Below are 18,041 nucleotides of genomic sequence, written 5' to 3'. Positions count from 1 at the left end.
GGACTCCTCAAGACACAGGTAGTAGTTGACATTGTGGGAATGTGAGTGAGAGCATGACACAGCTCATATACAGGAAGAGATTCAGGGATAGTTCTGGAAAGCCCACGATTTAAGAGCCAAAGAGAGCTGAGCCAGCCAGGGAGAGTGGTCACAGAGGAAGGAGGAAACACAGAAGAAAGTGGATCATGGAAAATGATGGAGAGGGAATTTAAGGAAGAAGTGTTCTAATGCAGGAGATAGGTCAAGTAGAATGAGAACTAAGTGCTGTTCGCTGGAGTTGGCAATTAGGAAAAAGAGCTTAAAACCCATGAGGTATTACCTCAGTGAAGTATAACAGTATGGGGAAAGAGATACAGTGAATCCTCTTCATTAAGACCCTAGATGTTAGTTGATATTTCAGGTCAAATGCTAGGTGGATTCCTGGAGAACATCCATGGATGTGGTCCAGCTTCAGGCTCGCTCCACAAGGCAGATCTGGCCTGTTCTGACCAAGCTGTTTTCCCAGAGCCTAGCAAGGAGACTGGCACATTAATATGTATACACTGAAAGTTGTTGAGAAGAATGGATGTATGCTTAGTGGTGGCCCAGGATCTGTTTTGGTAGAGTCCCTGGAGCTCCTGATACATGGCTGCTCCAGGAAGTGTTAGGAGGCCCCCAGGAGTTGCCAAAGAAGTTCTGCTGCTTTGATAAGAATTTCAAAGCCATAAGTTATAGAGTTGATCTGGCAGATTATGCCAGGGTTGGGGGGAAAAGGATGTTGCTGAGTACAGTGATAACAGGTGAGGGTGATAACGCTTCCACTCAGGTTGGTTCTGTTCTGAAACACAGATTTTTTAGCTCAGTCTTAGATGTGATTTTCTGATGTTTGCTTTATTACCTGTTTTTCTTATTTCCTTCCTTTGTGTGTGAAAGTGTCTCATCTCTTCAATTGGATAGTCGATTTCTTAAGGGCAGGGACCACTCCAAAGAGTCTTTTCTACTTCCTGCAGCACATACTTGTCCACTTGACCCCCCAGCAGAGAATTCTGGTACCCTCAGCCTTAGCAGACTTAGAACCAAAATTAGGACAAGCCTGACATCAACCCTCGGTAAAAAAAGATGTTCGTTACTTCCCAAAACTTTACCCTAGGAAGGTTGAACTAAGTGGATATTTAGAGAAAGTGGTAGGCGCTGATATCTGCCACCAGTGTGGCATGAATGGGGCCCTGAATCCTCAGCCTTCCTCGCCTGGAACCCTAGGGCCATCCCACCAGTCTTCCTGTGGACACAGGTCTGGTTAGAGTCTGGGCCATTCCAAAGGGCATTCCAGCTCCCACATGGCTAGACTAAGGTCTCCTCTGGCATGTTCACGTGGGGGACCCGACGCAGTCCAGACACTGGACTGGGAGAAGAAAACACTTGGGGGTGCAGGTGTTTTTACTGTTTTCTTCCGTTTTTTTTTTTGGATATTTATGGGGAGGGGTGGTTTGGGACGGATCTAGCGCCGCAGTCCTAGCCCTTCCAGTCGCCCCCAGCTGCATAAGTTATCAGCCACAGCTCTTCCCCTCCTCGAGACAGTGTAGACACGACCCTGGCCATAGGACGGCGGAAGGAGCGCGTAGGAAGCGGAGGTGGTGTCGCCCGGTCCCCCACCCGCCGGGCGCGGCGGGAGGATGTCGGCGCGCGCAGCGTGTGCGTCGCCCCCTGGCCCCCCCCCCGCGCCCCCCGCCCGGGGGGACCCTCGCGCCCAGGGGAAGCCCCGCGCGGGGCGCCCGCCGCCCGCCCCAGTCCCTCCGCCTCCCGGAGGCCTGGGGCTGCCTCTTCGGGCCGCGCTGGGGCCGCCCCGCACTGCGCATGAGCGGGAGCCCGGCGAGCCCGTGAGAGGAGCCGCCGCCGCCGCCGCCGTCCATTCGCTGCGGAGCCGGAGGAGGAGGGGAGAGGCCTGGAGGACACCAACATGGTGAGGCACTGCGGCCGCCCGCCCCGCCGGCTGGGGGCCGGCGCAGCCGCGCACCCCCGCCCCGGCCGTCCTCCGCCCCGCGGCGACCCTGCCGCCCCGAGCTTCGGCCCGCGGCCTCCGTCCAGCTCCCCGGCGGGGCTCTCCTCCCCGCCTCTCCCTTCCTCCTTCGCCCCTTCCCGCCCGGGCGCCGCTGCTACGCGAGAGCCGAGGAGGCGGAGCGGAGCCGGGCCTAGTCGGGAGCCCCGGGTAGTTTGGGGCGCGGGGAGCGGCCCCGGGTGCCCCTTGCTGGGCCCGGCGTGGTTAGGGGAGGCGTTGGGGCGGGGGAGGGGATGGGGCAACGGCTCCGTCTCTGCCCGGCCCCCACGCCTGCTCCATTGTGTCTGGCCGGGGACCGGGGTCCGGGGTTCCGGGTGAGGAGCCTCCCCCCGCCCGGAGCCGGGGCTTCCCCCTCCGCTCCGCCGGGGAGAAGGAAAGACTTTCCCGGCTCTCCCCTCCCTCCTCCGCTCCGGCTCCAACACCCCTCAAGTCTCCAGGCAGTTTTGCTTGGGGCGGGGTAACAGCCCTGTTCCTTTCTCCATCACCTCTCGATGCGCCCCGTAGTCCTGGAAAATGGGAGTTTCACTGGCCAGTTGGTGGAGGTTATATTTACCTCTCTACTGAGAACATGGGAGACCGCTGAGCTTGGGGGACGTGGGGGGAGGGGGGAGTACGGAAGTGCAACCTGTTCTCATTTCATAAAATTAGGAGAAACAGACTTGCTACGTTTTGGGCACATATTTTATTTCCTTGGGGTGGGAGGAGTAATTGCTTATTATGCCAGTTAAAAAACATTCGTGATGTTTAAAAAACAGTTTTTCAAGTTAGTCCCCTCTTCCTTTTTTGTTTGGAAAATGTCTTACAAGCTTGAAGACGTGGTATTCAAGTTATCTGTTTACATTTTGGTAATTATGTACCTGATTCTTGGACATTCTGTTTTTCAGAAGCTATGTTTAGTATTATAATCTGAGCATGAGTTGAATTCCATGCAGGTTACTGTATGAATAGACAGTAAAAATGATGTTCTTCTCTTTTTGCTCATGGGGAGCATAAAGGCCTCTTTGAGGAGGGTGTATGTGTGTGTCTGTTAAGGGAATGCCCCGGTGTCTTGTTTTTAGCTGGTCTTATTTCTGCTGAATGACACTTACCTAGTCTCAGCCTCCAACTTGGCAGAATTCTGGTGTCGCGCGTATGGATATGTGGTTTAGTTTGCCATATACTCAAGAACTTAGGTTCTGTGGTAAGTTCCATGAAAGTTTACCATTTGTATTTGTAAGAAAACTTTGCCATAAAGTACGGGTGATTGTTTAGATTGATGTTACAGTGTTTAAAGATCCACCAGGGCGGCTAAACAGTTTCCAATTTCTTAAGCATTTTGACGGTCATAGACATTACTCCTGAAGTTTCCAGACTCTTGGCTTGTAAGAGTATGCTTGAAGTAATGAAATGTAATTCCCTGGTAAACACTCTGTGAGAGCATTGAAATGTGTTCCGCTCATAATAGTCTCCAATCAGCATCATCCTCTGGAATCCAAAGTGTTGATAATGCTCGTTACTTGTTACGAATTCAGGAGTCATGTGGTTCATATGAGAGTTCAGCTTGTATTGGAGCTTGTAAGCTTCTGTCCTTTTACTACTATTAAATTAGCTAGTTTTGGAACTTAGCCATAACTATTTAATTACACTACTAAAGACAAGATATCACTAATTAAAAACACTTTTTGTGGCTGAACTCAGATCATGTCACTAGAATTGTCTTGGTATGCTCTTGTTAGTTTGGAAACTAAATTATCATGGACCCTAATAGAAGTTAGGCCATAAGAATTTTCTAGTTAAGTTTTTCATTGTAAATTTATTTTACTTATAATTATTTCTTGATACAATTTTGGGGCTAATGTTTTTCAGTGTGTGTAATGCAGCCCATTTCTAGAGCACATGTTATATTGTCAATTCTGGGGCAAATTTAAATGACAGGATATCTGAACATGTTGTGTAAGAAAAAAAAATTGTTCATTTAACCTACCTGACACCCATGTAGAAAGACCAAAAATAACTCCAAAACTAGACAATATTCTGTTACCCCTGAAAATCTTTTTAAAAAGTGTTTGATTTTTGGCTTGTTTTCTTATTTGTAAGAGGACAGGATTTGAGGATTTCCAAAGTTACATTCAGCTGAAAATTTTGATTTTAATTATTTTTCTTAGATGTGTGAGAAGTTTGTAGACTGTGTAACCTACTAGATTTTTATAGACTCACAGCATCATAGAATTTTTAGACCTGAAATGGCTTCAGAGATCATCTGATTTACTCCTCTTCCCTTTTACAGAAGAAGAAATTGAAGATCAAGGAGGTTTTGAGGTTCAAGTTTGCAAAATTGTTAGTTGCAGAACTGAAACTAACTTTTCCTGGTTTTACTATTTCCCCCAGTATTTGTGGTACAGGTAATCTTTTAACTCACATGAAATCTAAAGAAATGGTTGAAAATTGGATTTGAAATGAATTTACTCATTTAAACAGAGGGAAACCCAAGTGTTATTAATGAAAATGTTAAATAACAAAATTCAAATTAATGGTGTTAATTTACTGTGTTTTTAATGTTTTTTTAAAAAAAATGTATGGACTTTGAAATTTAAGATTATATTTTCAACAAATATCAGAGTTTGTAAGTCCAGATTAATGTAGGCCTGTTGAAGGTTGTCTCTGTAGAACTCGTTTCACATTGTTTTGCATATACATAAGTAAATTAAGGGAGGGCCTTAATTAATTTTAATAATTATTTCTTAAATGCCTACCATGTGCCAGGCACTGTTCTAGGCACTGAGGATATAGATATACACACATGTATTTTTATATAAATAAATACGTGTGTGTGTGTGTGTGTGTGTGTGTGTGTGTGTGTGTGTGTGTGTGTGTGTGTGTGTGTGTGTGTGTGTGTGTGTGTGTGTGTGTGTGTGTGTGTGTGTGTGTCCCCACTGAAAAAATAAAAATCCCTGCCCTGGTGAGGGTTACATTTTAGTAGGGAGAGACAAATAATAAACATAGCATATATTTTTCTTCCTTACTATGTTAGAAGGTGTTAAGGGCTATGGGAAAAAGCAGTGTCAGGGAGAAGAATTGGGAGTGTTGGGGCACAGTGGATTTGGGGTTGCAAAATGGTGTTTGCACCACTGATGAAGTGGGTTTTGAGCTGACTAGGAGATGAAGGAGTAAACCATGCACAGATGTGGTCAGAGAGAGTTTGAGGAGCACTGAGTCCAGTGTGGCTGGGGTAATGTGGTGGGGGGAGGGGGGCATGTTGGGCGTTGGAGCAGATGAGGTCTGAGTGGTAAGGAGTGGAGATGGGCATGGGTGGCTATTGTAAGGATATTGTGTTTTTTTACTCCAAGAGAAATGGGAAGCCAGTGAAGGATTCTGAGTAGTATGATAGACCTTGTTTCTACTCTCTCATAGTGTCCTATTAAAATTATAGTATACATAATTATCTTCAAAGCAGTTTTTAAAGACAACTTATGCAGTTTCTGTGTGCAGAGTTTTGAATTCTGATTAAGATGACTGTCCAATATTCAATAAAAACTAGTTGAACATCAAGTTTACCTAGCCATGCTGGTTAATAAAAACACAACACAATCTCTTTTGTAGATTGCTTTTGAGTATGTTCTTGTTGTTTGCATGTTAATGACCGTATGCAGAAAACTGGGCCTTTGGAAAGGAAGAAGTACCTTAATCTTTACTGAGAACATAACGTCTGCTAGTCAGGCAATTCACAACTCTTATTTTATCTCCACCCCTGTTTGTGAGATAGGTATTGCTACCTTCTTTTAACATACCTGAAAAAGGAGGTTTAGTGTTTCTGAAGAGATGGCCAAGGTAAAGAGCTAGTATATGACAGAGCAGGGATTAGCAGCCTGGTCTCTGATTCCACAGTTTATTTACTCCTCTTCTTTTTTTTTTAAAAAACCCAGCAAGCACCCCTTCCGTATAGGTGTGGAATTTTTGATTGGTTTCACTCTGGTTTCTTCCTTATATTGAATAGTGACCTAGTTGTTTCCATATCAAATTAGATGATCTGATGTAAACATTTAATTGAAAAATTAGAAATTTTTTGGTACATATGGTAAAAAAAAAAGTTGAAAGTAAAATTAACTTGTGGTTTTTTTGTTTTGTTTTTTAAGTTTTAAAAGAGCTGAGCTCATGTGAGTCAAGTGGCTCTTTTGATTTTGGCTTTGTAGGTTGGGTCAAGCATAATGAAAATCTGTGAGAAAGCCCCCTTTTAAATTTGAGTGTGTTGTTGTTCAAGTTGTGATAGTATTAGCCATGACATTTGATGAAGAGAGATAGTTCCAAATAGGATTCAGTTGCTTTGTGGACACAAACAAGCTCTTGAATAACCTGCTGACTATCTAGTTTACCTAGTCACTTTAGGTGTATACCCCCCACCTAAGAAAAAGCAAAAGCAGAAGGGGAAAATGCCACTGAAATGTCTTTCATCACTTTGTTGAATCCATTTTATATGATTAGTACCTAATCATTTAGAGTGATTAAACTGCTTATTTGCATTGTAAAATTTTAAGAGAGATTTACTTTTCAACAGTTCTTTGCTGAAGAATTCTATTGCATTATACTTTCGAATCCCTCAACACTGAATAGTGTTCAGCAACAGAGATTAAGTTGAAGTACGTGGCCCATTCCTTTGTTATATTAGGATATTTTTGTTTCAGTAAACATTTAAAGCACTTATTATACATAGGATTTTACTATTTCTAGATTTAGGGCTTGAGTAGATACCAAATCTTAGAATTAGGAAATTTCATTTTTCGAGGATCATTTATTCTCTTTATGAAACAAATATCCATGACTGTAGAATGCTAGTCATTATTGTAAGTTCTTTAACCGTGGAACTTTAAAAATCTCATTTAATTCTTTTTTGTTGTTGTTTTGTTTTCACCTCAGTAATCTTTTAGTTAATTCAAGATTTCTTTAGAAAAGATGTTTATGGAGAGGAGGAGCAAATTTAAATTAGCTACCTTGACTACTTGTTAAATGTTCAAGCAATAAGTTTGGGAGAATCAGTTGAAAGACGATGGCTAACACAAGTATTTTAAGGGAGTTATTTCTATCCCATTATCAAAGATAATCAGGAATTAGCAAAAATAACTTTTTAATAGTCAAAACAGTCTTCTGTAAACCAGAATCAAAACATTTATTCCATTTACAGTGGTAGTCATCTTTTGAAAAATAATTCTGAGGATGGGGAGGAGAAAATCCTTTAAATTTTCATTAATGGAATATTTTTTTAAAAACTTTGAGGAAAATTATTTAAAAGCGTACAAAACCAGTTTGAATCTTACAGATACACTTCTGAAATATTTTTTCAGGTGAATTGCCATTATATCAATATAAAACATAATTGGGTACAACGATTACACAGTATAGTATATTATTCCACTTTTGACTTAGAAGTAATGCAGCTCCTCTCAAAGAAGAGTTCATTGTAACTGTCATTCAAAGCGCAGGAAGTGTAGGGATGAATGATAAGACCCACAGGCCTACCATGAGTAACTATTCTAAACTGTAGATTATAATTTACATGAATACTGAGGGTTTGGGTTTTTGTTTTTGTTTTGCTTAATATTTGAAATTGTATACATTTGCTTATATTATCTGGCTATAACCTGTACATGTTTTTTTTTTGCCCCTCTGGGTTTCCAGCCTTCTCATTGGAAAAGGAAACCCTGACTTTCAGTGCCCCTAATTTTCCACCTCTGTATAGTTAAAGCTATAGATTTTGGCCATCTTTTTAAAAATAGACTATGACAGGACTATAAACACATTTTTCCTTCCTGATGAATTACTTGTCTTAAAAATAACCAATCCACCTCTTCTCCCCTCCCCCCTTCCCAAAAAACCCTGAAAGGAAGTTCTATCCTTAAATTAGTCTTTTAGTTAGTAAGGGAATGCTTAATTTGCAATTTTTAGTCAGAATACAGATTGTTTACATTTGAAAGGGAAAAGGTCAGTTGATTACTTATTTAACTTTTCCATAAAAATAGGTGAAGAAATATTGTTCACAATTCCCCTCTCTCCCCAGTGCACACAATAATTACTCAGTGGTTGCATTTTTGCCCTTTTTGTTTTCTCTCTTACTTGACAACAATGTAGAAGAAATGGAAAACTGCATGCCTTGAAGCCAGGCACCAGGGTTTCATTTCTGGCTCTGCTACTTTTTGGATAAGTCTGTTTAGATAAAATGAGCTCTGAGGCTTGGTCTCCTCATTGGTAAAACAGAATCAGTGATAACCACCTTGCAGAATTGTTAATAATTAAATACCTAGCACGGAGTTGGCACACAGTAGGAGCTCAAATAAACGTTAGCTACCAGTGTTCTGATTATGGTGGTTGTTATTCTTTCTTCTTATTTACATAAAATTACTTTTTTCTCTGGAATATATTCTTTGTGAACTTGTAAGGAGTCCTTACTGTGTGCTAGTTACAGTTCTAAGAGCTTAACTTGAATTAGTTCAGATAACTTCACACCCTATTTACAAATGAAGAAATTGAAGCACACAGAGATTAAGTAATTTTCCCGAAGTCACACAGCAATTAGAGGGCACAGGTGGAATTAAAATCCTGCCAGTTTGATTTGAGAGTCTGCACTCTTCACCTCTCTGCTGCAGGTGGAAGGGAAGAGAGTTTCTAGCTACTCCTACCTAGATTCTTAGCCTGGCTTTCTGGTAGAACTTTACCCCTAGGTGAAAGTCTTCTCTAGGAGTAGGTAGTCTGGTTAGTTGAATTGATTTTTCTTGTACTTTTTTTTTTTTTTTTTTTTTTTTTTGCGGTACGTGGGCCTCTCACTGTTGTGGCCTCTCCCATTGCGGAGCACAGGCTCTGGACGCGCAGGCTCAGCGGCCATGGCTCACGGGCCTAGCTGCTCCACGGCATGTGGGATCTTCCTGGACCGGGGCGCGAACCCGCGTCCCCTGCATCGGCAGGCGGACTCTCAACCACTGCGCCACCAGGGAAGCCCTTCTTGTACTTTTGACTTCAGACCTATAATCTGTGAGAAGCCCTTTTATAGATGAGTGGTTTGGGATATTGGTAACATCTGGCTATATCTGCGGCATACTATGTATCATATGTGGAAAGTATGATTTTCTGGACTTAAACCAGCTCTTCTAAATTTCAGATGAAGTTAAACTGTTAGTCGTATGGTAAACACATGAGAACAACATACAGAGCTTTTAATGAAAATTATGGGTGATCATTACAGTGTTTGATTTTTTAAACATTTTTTTTTGTGAGCTAGATTCATCAAATCCTGAGATAACTAGAATTGAGTTAGGAAATTAATTCCTTTAAAAATATAAAGGCCTTGGGGCTTCCCTGGTGGCGCAGTGGTTGAGAGTCCGGGAAGATCCCACATGCCGCAGAGCGGCTGGGCCCGTGAGCCATGGCCGCTGAGCCTGGGCATCCGGAGCCTGTGCTCCGCAACGGCACAGGCCACAACAGTGAGAGGCCCGCATACCACAAAAAAAAAAAAAAAATATATATATATATATATATATATATATAAAGGCCTTGGTGTCTTTTTTTCTGGAGTTTAGACTGAATTTGAAACTTAAGGGTGAGAGATTGAAACTTAAGGGTGAGATTCTATTCAGAATAATAGAAATAATGAATTTTAATTTTTTGCTTTTAAAAATGTTACCTGTTAAAATTATTTTTATTTAACTAGAAAATAATTTTCCATGTTTATTGTTTTTCTTGATGGAAATACTTAAAAGAGGAATTTTATAACTTTATGAGCTTTTTTTTTTTTTTTAAGCCGTAGTTCCATTTATTATCCAGCAAACAGTAGGAGGACCAGAGGAGGGGCCCAGCCTCGACACCCTCCCATTATTGCCATGGATTGCTTCCCCAACCTCGAGGGCCTAGAGGCGCTTGGCCTAGGGGGCGGGTGGACCCAGCCCCGACTGCTGGGATGGAGCAGAGTCCAGATGGCCCTGGCCCTAGCACCAACTCATGAACCCCGACCCCAGGCCTGTCTACCGAGGGCCAGCAGAGCCCCTCCTGGAGCCAGGCCGACCAGACTCTGGGTTGCTGGGTCCAGCTCCAGACAGGCTGGACTCTGAGTTCTGGACCCTAGGCTGGCTGGACCCTGGGATCCCGATTCCAGGTTCCAAGTGGGGTGGACTTAAGTCCCAGACTCCGGGCTAGGCCTGGGGTCTTCAGGGATGCAGCAGGTAGCTGCCTTTTCGGCTGAGCTGGGCCGGGGGTGCCTTCTTGGGACAGGGGCCAGGGCTGGAGTTGGGACTGGATTTGGAGAGGGAGTCGATGTTGGCAGAGTTGGAGTGGCAGGCCCAGCAGAGAATGACCCAGAGCAGCAGCAGCAAGAAGCCTAGGAGGCCGTTGCAGATGATGGCAGTGAGGGCCCCCTGGGAGATGGCTGCCCCCATGCCATGATGGGCAGCATCCTCAGACAGGCACAGACTGAGAAGCTGCCTCGATGGCAAGGCCCATGTTGAGGCGGGACTCTGGTATAGCCGGCCTTCCAAGGAGGCTGTCCTGTCCACACACTCAATGATTCCCGGGCAGTGAAGATGTTCACCTGCAGTTCCGAGCCTAAGTTGAGCCCGGTGGGAGGTTCCCGGGCAGCGGTATGCTGGGAGAGACTGCTGCTCGGGAGCCTGCGGGTGGGAGGCGGGGCAGTGGGAGGTGGGCAGGGGTGACGTCCCCTCCCCCGGCCCTCCTCGTGGCCGCTCCCCGGGGCGCGCAGCATTATTTTTTTATTATAGTTTTTCTGAATCCCTATTCTTCTATCACAGTAGACTTTGTAAGTTCAGTGGTCATACACTTGACTATATGATACTTGGCTACATCCAAAGTATTTGATTTTTTTTTTCCCAGATAAACTGTTATTTTAAATGTAACTCTTAAATTTCTTGAGTGGAAAACAATTGCAAACATGCTAGATTTAAGTATTAAACAATGTATATTGATAACCAAATTTTCTTTTATTTTGGAAAGATGAGTAAGTAGGTGCTTTTTACTGGTTAGATTATAGTAATAATAGTATTTCTAACTTTGGTAATCTTTGATGCAGTTATTAGTTTTCTATTACAAGAGACAGCATTCCTTTATCTCCTTCCTCCTCTTTCCTCCCTTCTTCCTTTCTCCTTCCCCCCGTTTTTGCTAGAATTATAAATAATCAGGGTATATTCTGTATTTTATACATTTTACATACTTAACCACTATTGAATTTCCATGAAAGTTTGATAATCTCCAGATAGTTTTCACATTTGAGTCCTGAAGATTGTATTGCCTAATCTTATTTAATGACCACTCTAGTTCCTTTTAAATAAGTCTTAAATAGTATGTACTACATTTGAGTGCTGAATCATTGTAGTTGTCATATGTTTTTGCTCTTAGGAAGATACCCACTGGGTTTGTAGTAGAAACAAAGACAACCCATCTGTTATTTCTTCCACCTCAGTTTTCTATCCACCCTCTCATCCCCTATAAAATAATTCTTTTTTGGCTAGATACCCTTTTTCTCTTCCTTAAGTTGATAGAAATTTAAACCTTTGAGCTGTACTCAGAAAATCAGAACACCTTGCCTGGTGCCCTCTTGTGGCCTGGGAAAAGGGGGTGGGAGTGTTGTAGCTCTCCTAAATAGGCTTGGGGAAAGGGCAGGTCTGTGTAGCCCACTCCAACTTTCCTCTAGGACAGCCTTTGGGACTACAGAATTGAGTACATCCTCCGTAGTGGGAGAACAAGTGTTAAGATTTATTCTAGGCACAGAGAGATGACAGAGAAATGGTCAGAGTACATTTTAAGTACAAGAAAGGGGAGGGTACTTATCAGACTTTGCAGAAATGGAATTGCTTATTACTACTTGGCCTAGCAGGAACTCAGACTATCAGTTCTCTGCGAGGTATCACTCATTAGCCTCTGTGGTGTTGGAAATGGGTAGCTGCAACCCTTTTTCTTAAAAAATATTGATATTGCCCCATGTACTGGAAATTTAAACCAGTTAAAATAGTTTCTATTTGCATATACATAGACATTATTGATTACATATACTTTTATTTCAAATAAGATACGAAATGGAGTTAAAGAATTCACTTACATAATTCTGTTATTAGTTTTTATGGATAAGACTGTTTTTTAACTTGGTCCCCCCAATTTTCTAATATTTTGCTTTCCAACAGGAAGTCTTTAGTAGAGTGAACAACTCTTTTAGGCTTGCACAAGTGACTTAAGCTGTGTTTTTCCTCCCTCTCTTCAACAAAACTGATTCAAGCTTCAGGGGAGAACACTGGATTTAATACTGTATGGTAAAACCCCCAATAATCCTGATTGTTTTGCTGCCTTTAACTTTTAGGAGAATGGAAAAAGGTTATACAGAAAAGTTATGTCAGGTTTAATTATAAAGTAATTTCCAGGTTGTGGCCTGTAGTTGTTATACTTCTAGGTTAATCTCTAGTACTTTGTACAGCATTGTACAGTGGTCAGTGATGATTATAGTGACCCTTAGGTACTTCCCTGTTCTTCAAAGGATTAAAACATATGTCAGTATACTATATCTCTTAGATACTGTATCTCTTATGTATACTATATCTCTTAGAAAAGTATACTAATTTTAAAAATGGCTCTCAGTAACAAAAGTTGAAATCAAAGTGGTTTCCTTTCAGTTAAACAGTATATTAAAATAAGACAGGTATCTTCCTTGGCATTTGATTTCATTGTGGGTTTGTTGCAATTGAATAACATCTTGAGGAGAGACTTTTCAAGAGGGAAGACTCCTAGACATTTGAGAGATGTGTCCCATAATAAGATATGAGTTATCGGGTGTCCAGAAGTGGTAAAGTTATTTGTGAAATAACGGGAGGTTAGTGAATTTATAGTTTCTCAATTTTAATGGAGAACAGAGATTGAGATTTTAATCTGTAATCCTAAGCAATAACATATTTACAGAGAGAGGAGAGTATGGCTGACAGATTAGACTCCAGGGTATAAAAGATAGGGTTGGTTTTCATATTTGATTTTGCATAGTCTTATTTTTACTCTGTGGTAGGTAGAAATATTTATATCTTTGGTAGCCTTTTTCCTGAAAACCTAAAAAGGTTTATAAATATGTACAGCAAGCAGTGTGATTTATGGAAAGATTACTAAGACCCAGATTCATGAGAGCTTTCTGTTCTTGTTCCATTTCTACTAATAATAACCTGGGTGATTTTTTAAAATAAATTCCTTAACCTTTGGGGTCTGTTCTCTCATCTGTACAATCAGGTGGTTGAGGTTTGTGATCTGTCAGTTTGGGCCAGATCAAAAATGCTGGGGTTTTCAGATGTGTTGCTTAAACCACAGAACACTGTATCTATTAATGTGTGTCCTCCTCACATGCTTTTTTCTCCTTCATTTGCAATAATAGCTCAGGAAGAACCCAAGTATTTTGCTGAGAGATGGTATTAGGACTTGCGAGAGGGAAGAGTAATACTGGGGAGGCTGAAATTTCACAGGAGACTAGCTTGGGTGAGAGGAGAAAATGAACATGGCCCTTGATACTGGGAGAGAGTGGAGGGCCTAATTGCCTTGCTTCATTTTGCTTAGGGCTTAGATGAGAAATGAATATGTGTCAACACAAGGCCAGTGAGAGAAGGTTATTACAGTAGGCCTGAGGGTTAGAGAGAACATCTACTAGATTCAGGCTAAGGGAAAGAGATGATTCTTTCAGGGTGAAAAAGAGAATTCTGTTAAAAATTACCTTTGTTGGAAGGATGCGGGGGGTGCTTGTTCATATTTCACTGCTTCTGATTTGACTGAAAATATGAGGAAATTCTATGGATAATTATCTTGGTTCCTGGACATGCGAGGAGAAATGCAGAGTTCTCACATTCTGTTGCTTTCTCACATTGGTAAAAATAGCAAGAAAACAAGGGGGTAGGGTAGGGGTGAGGTTGGGGAGAATTGCACCCCATATTCTTTATAATGGGTTTTAGGACTGCAACAAATACCTGTTAATCTCGTTGTTCCTCAGGGTCACTTGACTGTTCTGACTGGCTAAATAATGTCACCATTAGTGACGTTAGTGGTGGTCTTCCTCACCACTCCTTAAGCATCCCTTAGAGCTTTGTTGCTTGGTTAAGGTTTTGAGAGTAGCTCTCCTTCCCTTCGAGAGCCTTTGTACATGCTCACAGGACCCAATTTTAGGAGAAATGCAGGGTGGGTGAACTTCTGTTGCCTCTGTCCTAGTTTCTTTCCCCAAATGATACCAATTTTGTGTTTTAGATTTTTTAAAAATTTGTCTTTCTGATTAATAGATCGAAAATAAGTCTTGAACTAAACGTCTTAATATTTTATGAGGAAAAAGTACTGCTAAAAATGATTTAGTCAGCAGTATAGAAATACTTAGTCTTTTGTGATGTTACACAGAGTTTCAGTTGATTTTCTGGTTTCAATAGAACAAGTTGAAATCATCGCAGAAGGATAAAGTTCGTCAGTTTATGATCTTCACACAATCTAGTGAAAAAACAGCAGTAAGTTGTCTGTCTCAAAATGACTGGAAGTTAGATGTTGCAACAGACAATTTTTTCCAAAATCCTGAACTTTATATACGAGAGAGTGTAAAAGGATCATTGGACAGGAAGAAGTTAGAACAACTATACAATAGATACAAAGGTGAGTGTTTGCTTGTGACTTTAAATATTTTGAACGAGGTTTTCCAAATTTACATGCTTCTTGTGAAAAATCAAATGATACAGAGACCATTAATTGGGTGGATACAGAGCTCTTTAGATCTTAGAATTACTTTAAGAAATCTGAAAAATTATTTTCTTCTTTTCACTAAAATTTCTTCTTAGTGTCTTTATTTCCTCCCCCTTTATCCGCCCCCCCCCACCCCCCCGCCTTTCCTCCTTTGTGATCCAATTTGAGAATGGGGGCTGGGGGACTAGGTTTTTTCCCTCATTTTCTTATAAAACTCAGCTGAGTGGATTTTAAGAAAACCTGCCTAATAATTTTAATAACCTTTAAATAATTATAAAGTAATATACACTTAAAAAGTTAATGCAGAATAGATTGAATAAAGAAAATGTTAATAGTTTCTCCATCTTTTGCTTATTTATTCTCCTGAGGGAACCAATATTTAATAGCCTGGTGTCCAACTTTCTGTGTCTTTTATGTTTATGCAGAAATATGTATGCAAAAAAAAATTTCAAAATTTTTCCAAAAGTGGGATTATATTTTATGCATAGCTCATGCCCCAAAAATCAAAGGCTGTGCAAATTTTTTATTCCTAGAGATGTTAGCAAATCACATTTGACAACAGTGTATGAGTGCCTCTTTCTTCTTGTATTTAAATTTTTGCTGTCTGAAAAGTAAATATTGATAGTTGGGGATTTTCTTCTTTAATTTGAACAACAGATGTTTGTATTGTGACTAAAATTGAATTGCAGAGTTTATGTTTTTTTCGATATTCTTTAAGAAGTGATTTCTGTAGTGAAATGAACTTTAAGAAAAAAAGAATTTCTGTGTATAATACTGTTTAGAATGCCTCTGTAAAATGTGGCTATGTTCAGTAAAAATCCTTTATCCCTATATAGGAATGTCTGATTTTCTGAATGTGTGTGAAGTATGGAACTTTTTTCATATGAATAAATGAGACTTAAAAATCAGGTGCCTATCTGGATATATATCTTGCTGTTAATTGTAAGAGTGCTGTTTTAGGGGCAAAGTGGCTTTAAATATTACAGGGGGAAAATATCTCATAGAGCAGTATTGCTTCATATTTTTGGTCTATCGTGATCATTTAAAAAAATGGAATATAAAGCAATACCTTTCTCAGTTTCAGTAGTAGCACAGTAAAGTATGGCACTGATTTCATATTGCATTGTTGTTTTTGAAGATCCTCAAGATGAAAATAAAATTGGAATAGATGGTATACAGCAGTTCTGTGATGACCTGGCACTGGATCCGGCCAGCATTAGTGTGTTGATCATCGCGTGGAAGTTCAGAGCAGCAACACAGTGCGAGTTCTCCAAACAGGAGTTCATGGACGGCATGACAGAATTAGGGTGAGTGTATAATTACCATAGGAAATTAGGTACGTTACTGTGAGAATTACTGTGGAACTGACATTCGTGCCCCCAAACATTGCTATAGATAGAAATGGGCTAATATGCTAGTTCCTTCCCATGTCAAGTTATTTGTGTAGTTAGTACAACCTACTCTATTTGTATTATGCTTTTATCATTTGTTTCTAAGGGAGATTGACTAATGTTAAAATTACTATGCTTTAATATTTTATATGGGTAAGTGAAATGAGCAAGTTTTAAGTTATTTCCTAATGTGAGGCTGTGAACTCTGAATTTATAAACAAACTCCTAGAATTTAAAATCTTGGAAGTTACTAATCACTTTTTGTTCTGCATAGACCTGGACAACTGATTAGCTAAATGTCTTGGTATAAATAGATTGAAAAGTCACAGGTAGCGGTTTTACCTGTGGCCTTTAGTTGTCTGTATTTGATGAAGCTCCAAAAGTATTCAATTTGTGGATCGGTAACAGGCTGCCCTTTCTGTTTTTAGTGGGTGCTTTTGAATGATAATAGCTAAACACTTTTTGAACGTTTATTTTCTTTCAGGAACTATGCTAAATAAGTACTGCACCTACCACTTCACAACAACTTTGTGAGAGAAGTGGTGTTTATATCCGCATTTTAGAGATGAGGAAATGGAGGTACAGAGAAACTAGAGAGGTAGTATTAAAGCCAGGATTTGGGCTCAGGCGTTCTGATTCTTGGGCCTGAGGGACATTGTAATCAGTCAGGGTCAAGGCAAGACACACAAACCATACCAGTAATTTGAGCAGGGTAAATTTAAAAAATTGTTTTATTGTGTAAATGGGGTAAAAGAAAACTCTAAGCATAACAAAGGTGGCAGTTGCAAGAAGCTGCCATCACCCCTGGAACGGAGGGAAGGAAACAAGGAAGGAGCCTAGACACTTCAGAGGATCCCCACAAGGCTGAGATTCCGACCGCAGAAAACAGTGCGTAGCTGCTGTAGGAGCACGCTGCTTGCCTTGCCTGCTTCTCTGGTGGAGAAGAAGCTCACTAGGGGCCACTTGCTGCAGAGCCATGCAAGTTGCCTCCATTGGTGAACACTGCAGGGACCTCCCAACACGCTGAAACCCTTGCTCTCTGCAGAAAACAGACTGGGATAAGAAAAGTTCCTTCGTCCTCTTCCAGCCTTTCATCGCCCTCTCTTGGTAGAACCTAATAGTGAACCAGCTGGCAAGAAAAATGAAGTTTCACAATTTGTAGTCCATTGCAGATAGTCACAAAGTAGGGCAAAGAAGGGTGAGTTTAAAGCTGAGAGACGATAAATTAATAACTGGCCTAGCCACTATGTTCTACAGCCAAAGCCAGCCTTATCCTGAACTTGCTGAAATGTTCTATGCCAGGACAGGTTTCATTAGAACTCTTTTTTTTTTTTCCATTTAAAAGTGAGTTCATGTAAAATGTAATGAACTTCCAAATCAAAATTTTAATTTACAAACTAATCTGGGAGGTGTTATAAAGAGCATGGAAGGAACATAAAAGCAAAAATGATTTGAAGGAAAAAAAGTGGAATGCTTGGTTTGTGGAATCTATAACAGATCGAAGATTTCTACCTTATGGCTGTTATGTGGAAAGTAGGACTTGGTACTTGGACCCTTTCAGCTCCTTGGAAATTGAATGCTTTGCACATACAAAGTTTAATATTGATTTGAGGTAACTTCAGTTGGAGATGGTTGGAGATGTTTATTATGATACTTTGTATATATCAAGAAGTTTTCAAGAGGAATGCTTGTTTCCTCACCTAGTCAAGACACTATGCTTTCAATTTGTTTGGAAGCTAGACATGTGATTTGTTACCATGTAAGGAATATCTGCCACAGTTTGAACTGATGATTGTAAAGCTGATTACTATACATTCTCATCTGTTCACTACAGCTGACTTCTACAATTTGGATGTGTTGACAGTCCAGTGAACTACATAATTAAAAGTAATAGCCCATTTCTTTTAAAA

General features: G+C 40.8%; 2 protein-coding genes across 4 annotated transcripts in view; one reads left to right on the top strand and one right to left on the bottom strand.

Moving 5' to 3' along the window:
- The first annotated feature begins 1,767 nt into the window (after positions 1 to 1,767).
- Positions 1,768 to 18,041, top strand: part of DCUN1D1 (defective in cullin neddylation 1 domain containing 1) — a 30,961-nt gene continuing 14,687 nt past the window's right edge. The window contains exons 1-3 of one of the 3 annotated variants that reach the window (XM_019946261.2): positions 1,768 to 1,939; positions 14,437 to 14,653; positions 15,879 to 16,047. In XM_019946261.2, the coding sequence (XP_019801820.1) occupies positions 1,937 to 1,939; positions 14,437 to 14,653; positions 15,879 to 16,047 (389 nt within the window). In that variant the 5' untranslated portion in view covers positions 1,768 to 1,936. Of the gene's footprint in view, positions 1,940 to 2,860; positions 2,881 to 14,436; positions 14,654 to 15,878; positions 16,048 to 18,041 lie in introns of those variants that run through there. The other 2 variants (XM_019946260.3, XM_073803928.1) reach the window with 2 other exon arrangements.
- LOC101337876 (adropin-like) lies at positions 10,201 to 10,477 on the bottom strand. The gene has a single exon (XM_033855520.1). It carries the CDS (start codon positions 10,426 to 10,428, stop codon positions 10,201 to 10,203), a length of 228 nt encoding a protein of 75 aa, XP_033711411.1. The 5' UTR covers positions 10,429 to 10,477.

This window comes from Tursiops truncatus, chromosome 4, assembly GCF_011762595.2.
Source record: "Tursiops truncatus isolate mTurTru1 chromosome 4, mTurTru1.mat.Y, whole genome shotgun sequence".
In the NCBI taxonomy this organism is placed as follows: domain Eukaryota; kingdom Metazoa; phylum Chordata; class Mammalia; order Artiodactyla; family Delphinidae; genus Tursiops; species Tursiops truncatus.
The sequence above is the reverse complement of the archived record's forward strand: the minus strand, read 5'-3'. Positions and strand labels throughout refer to the sequence as shown.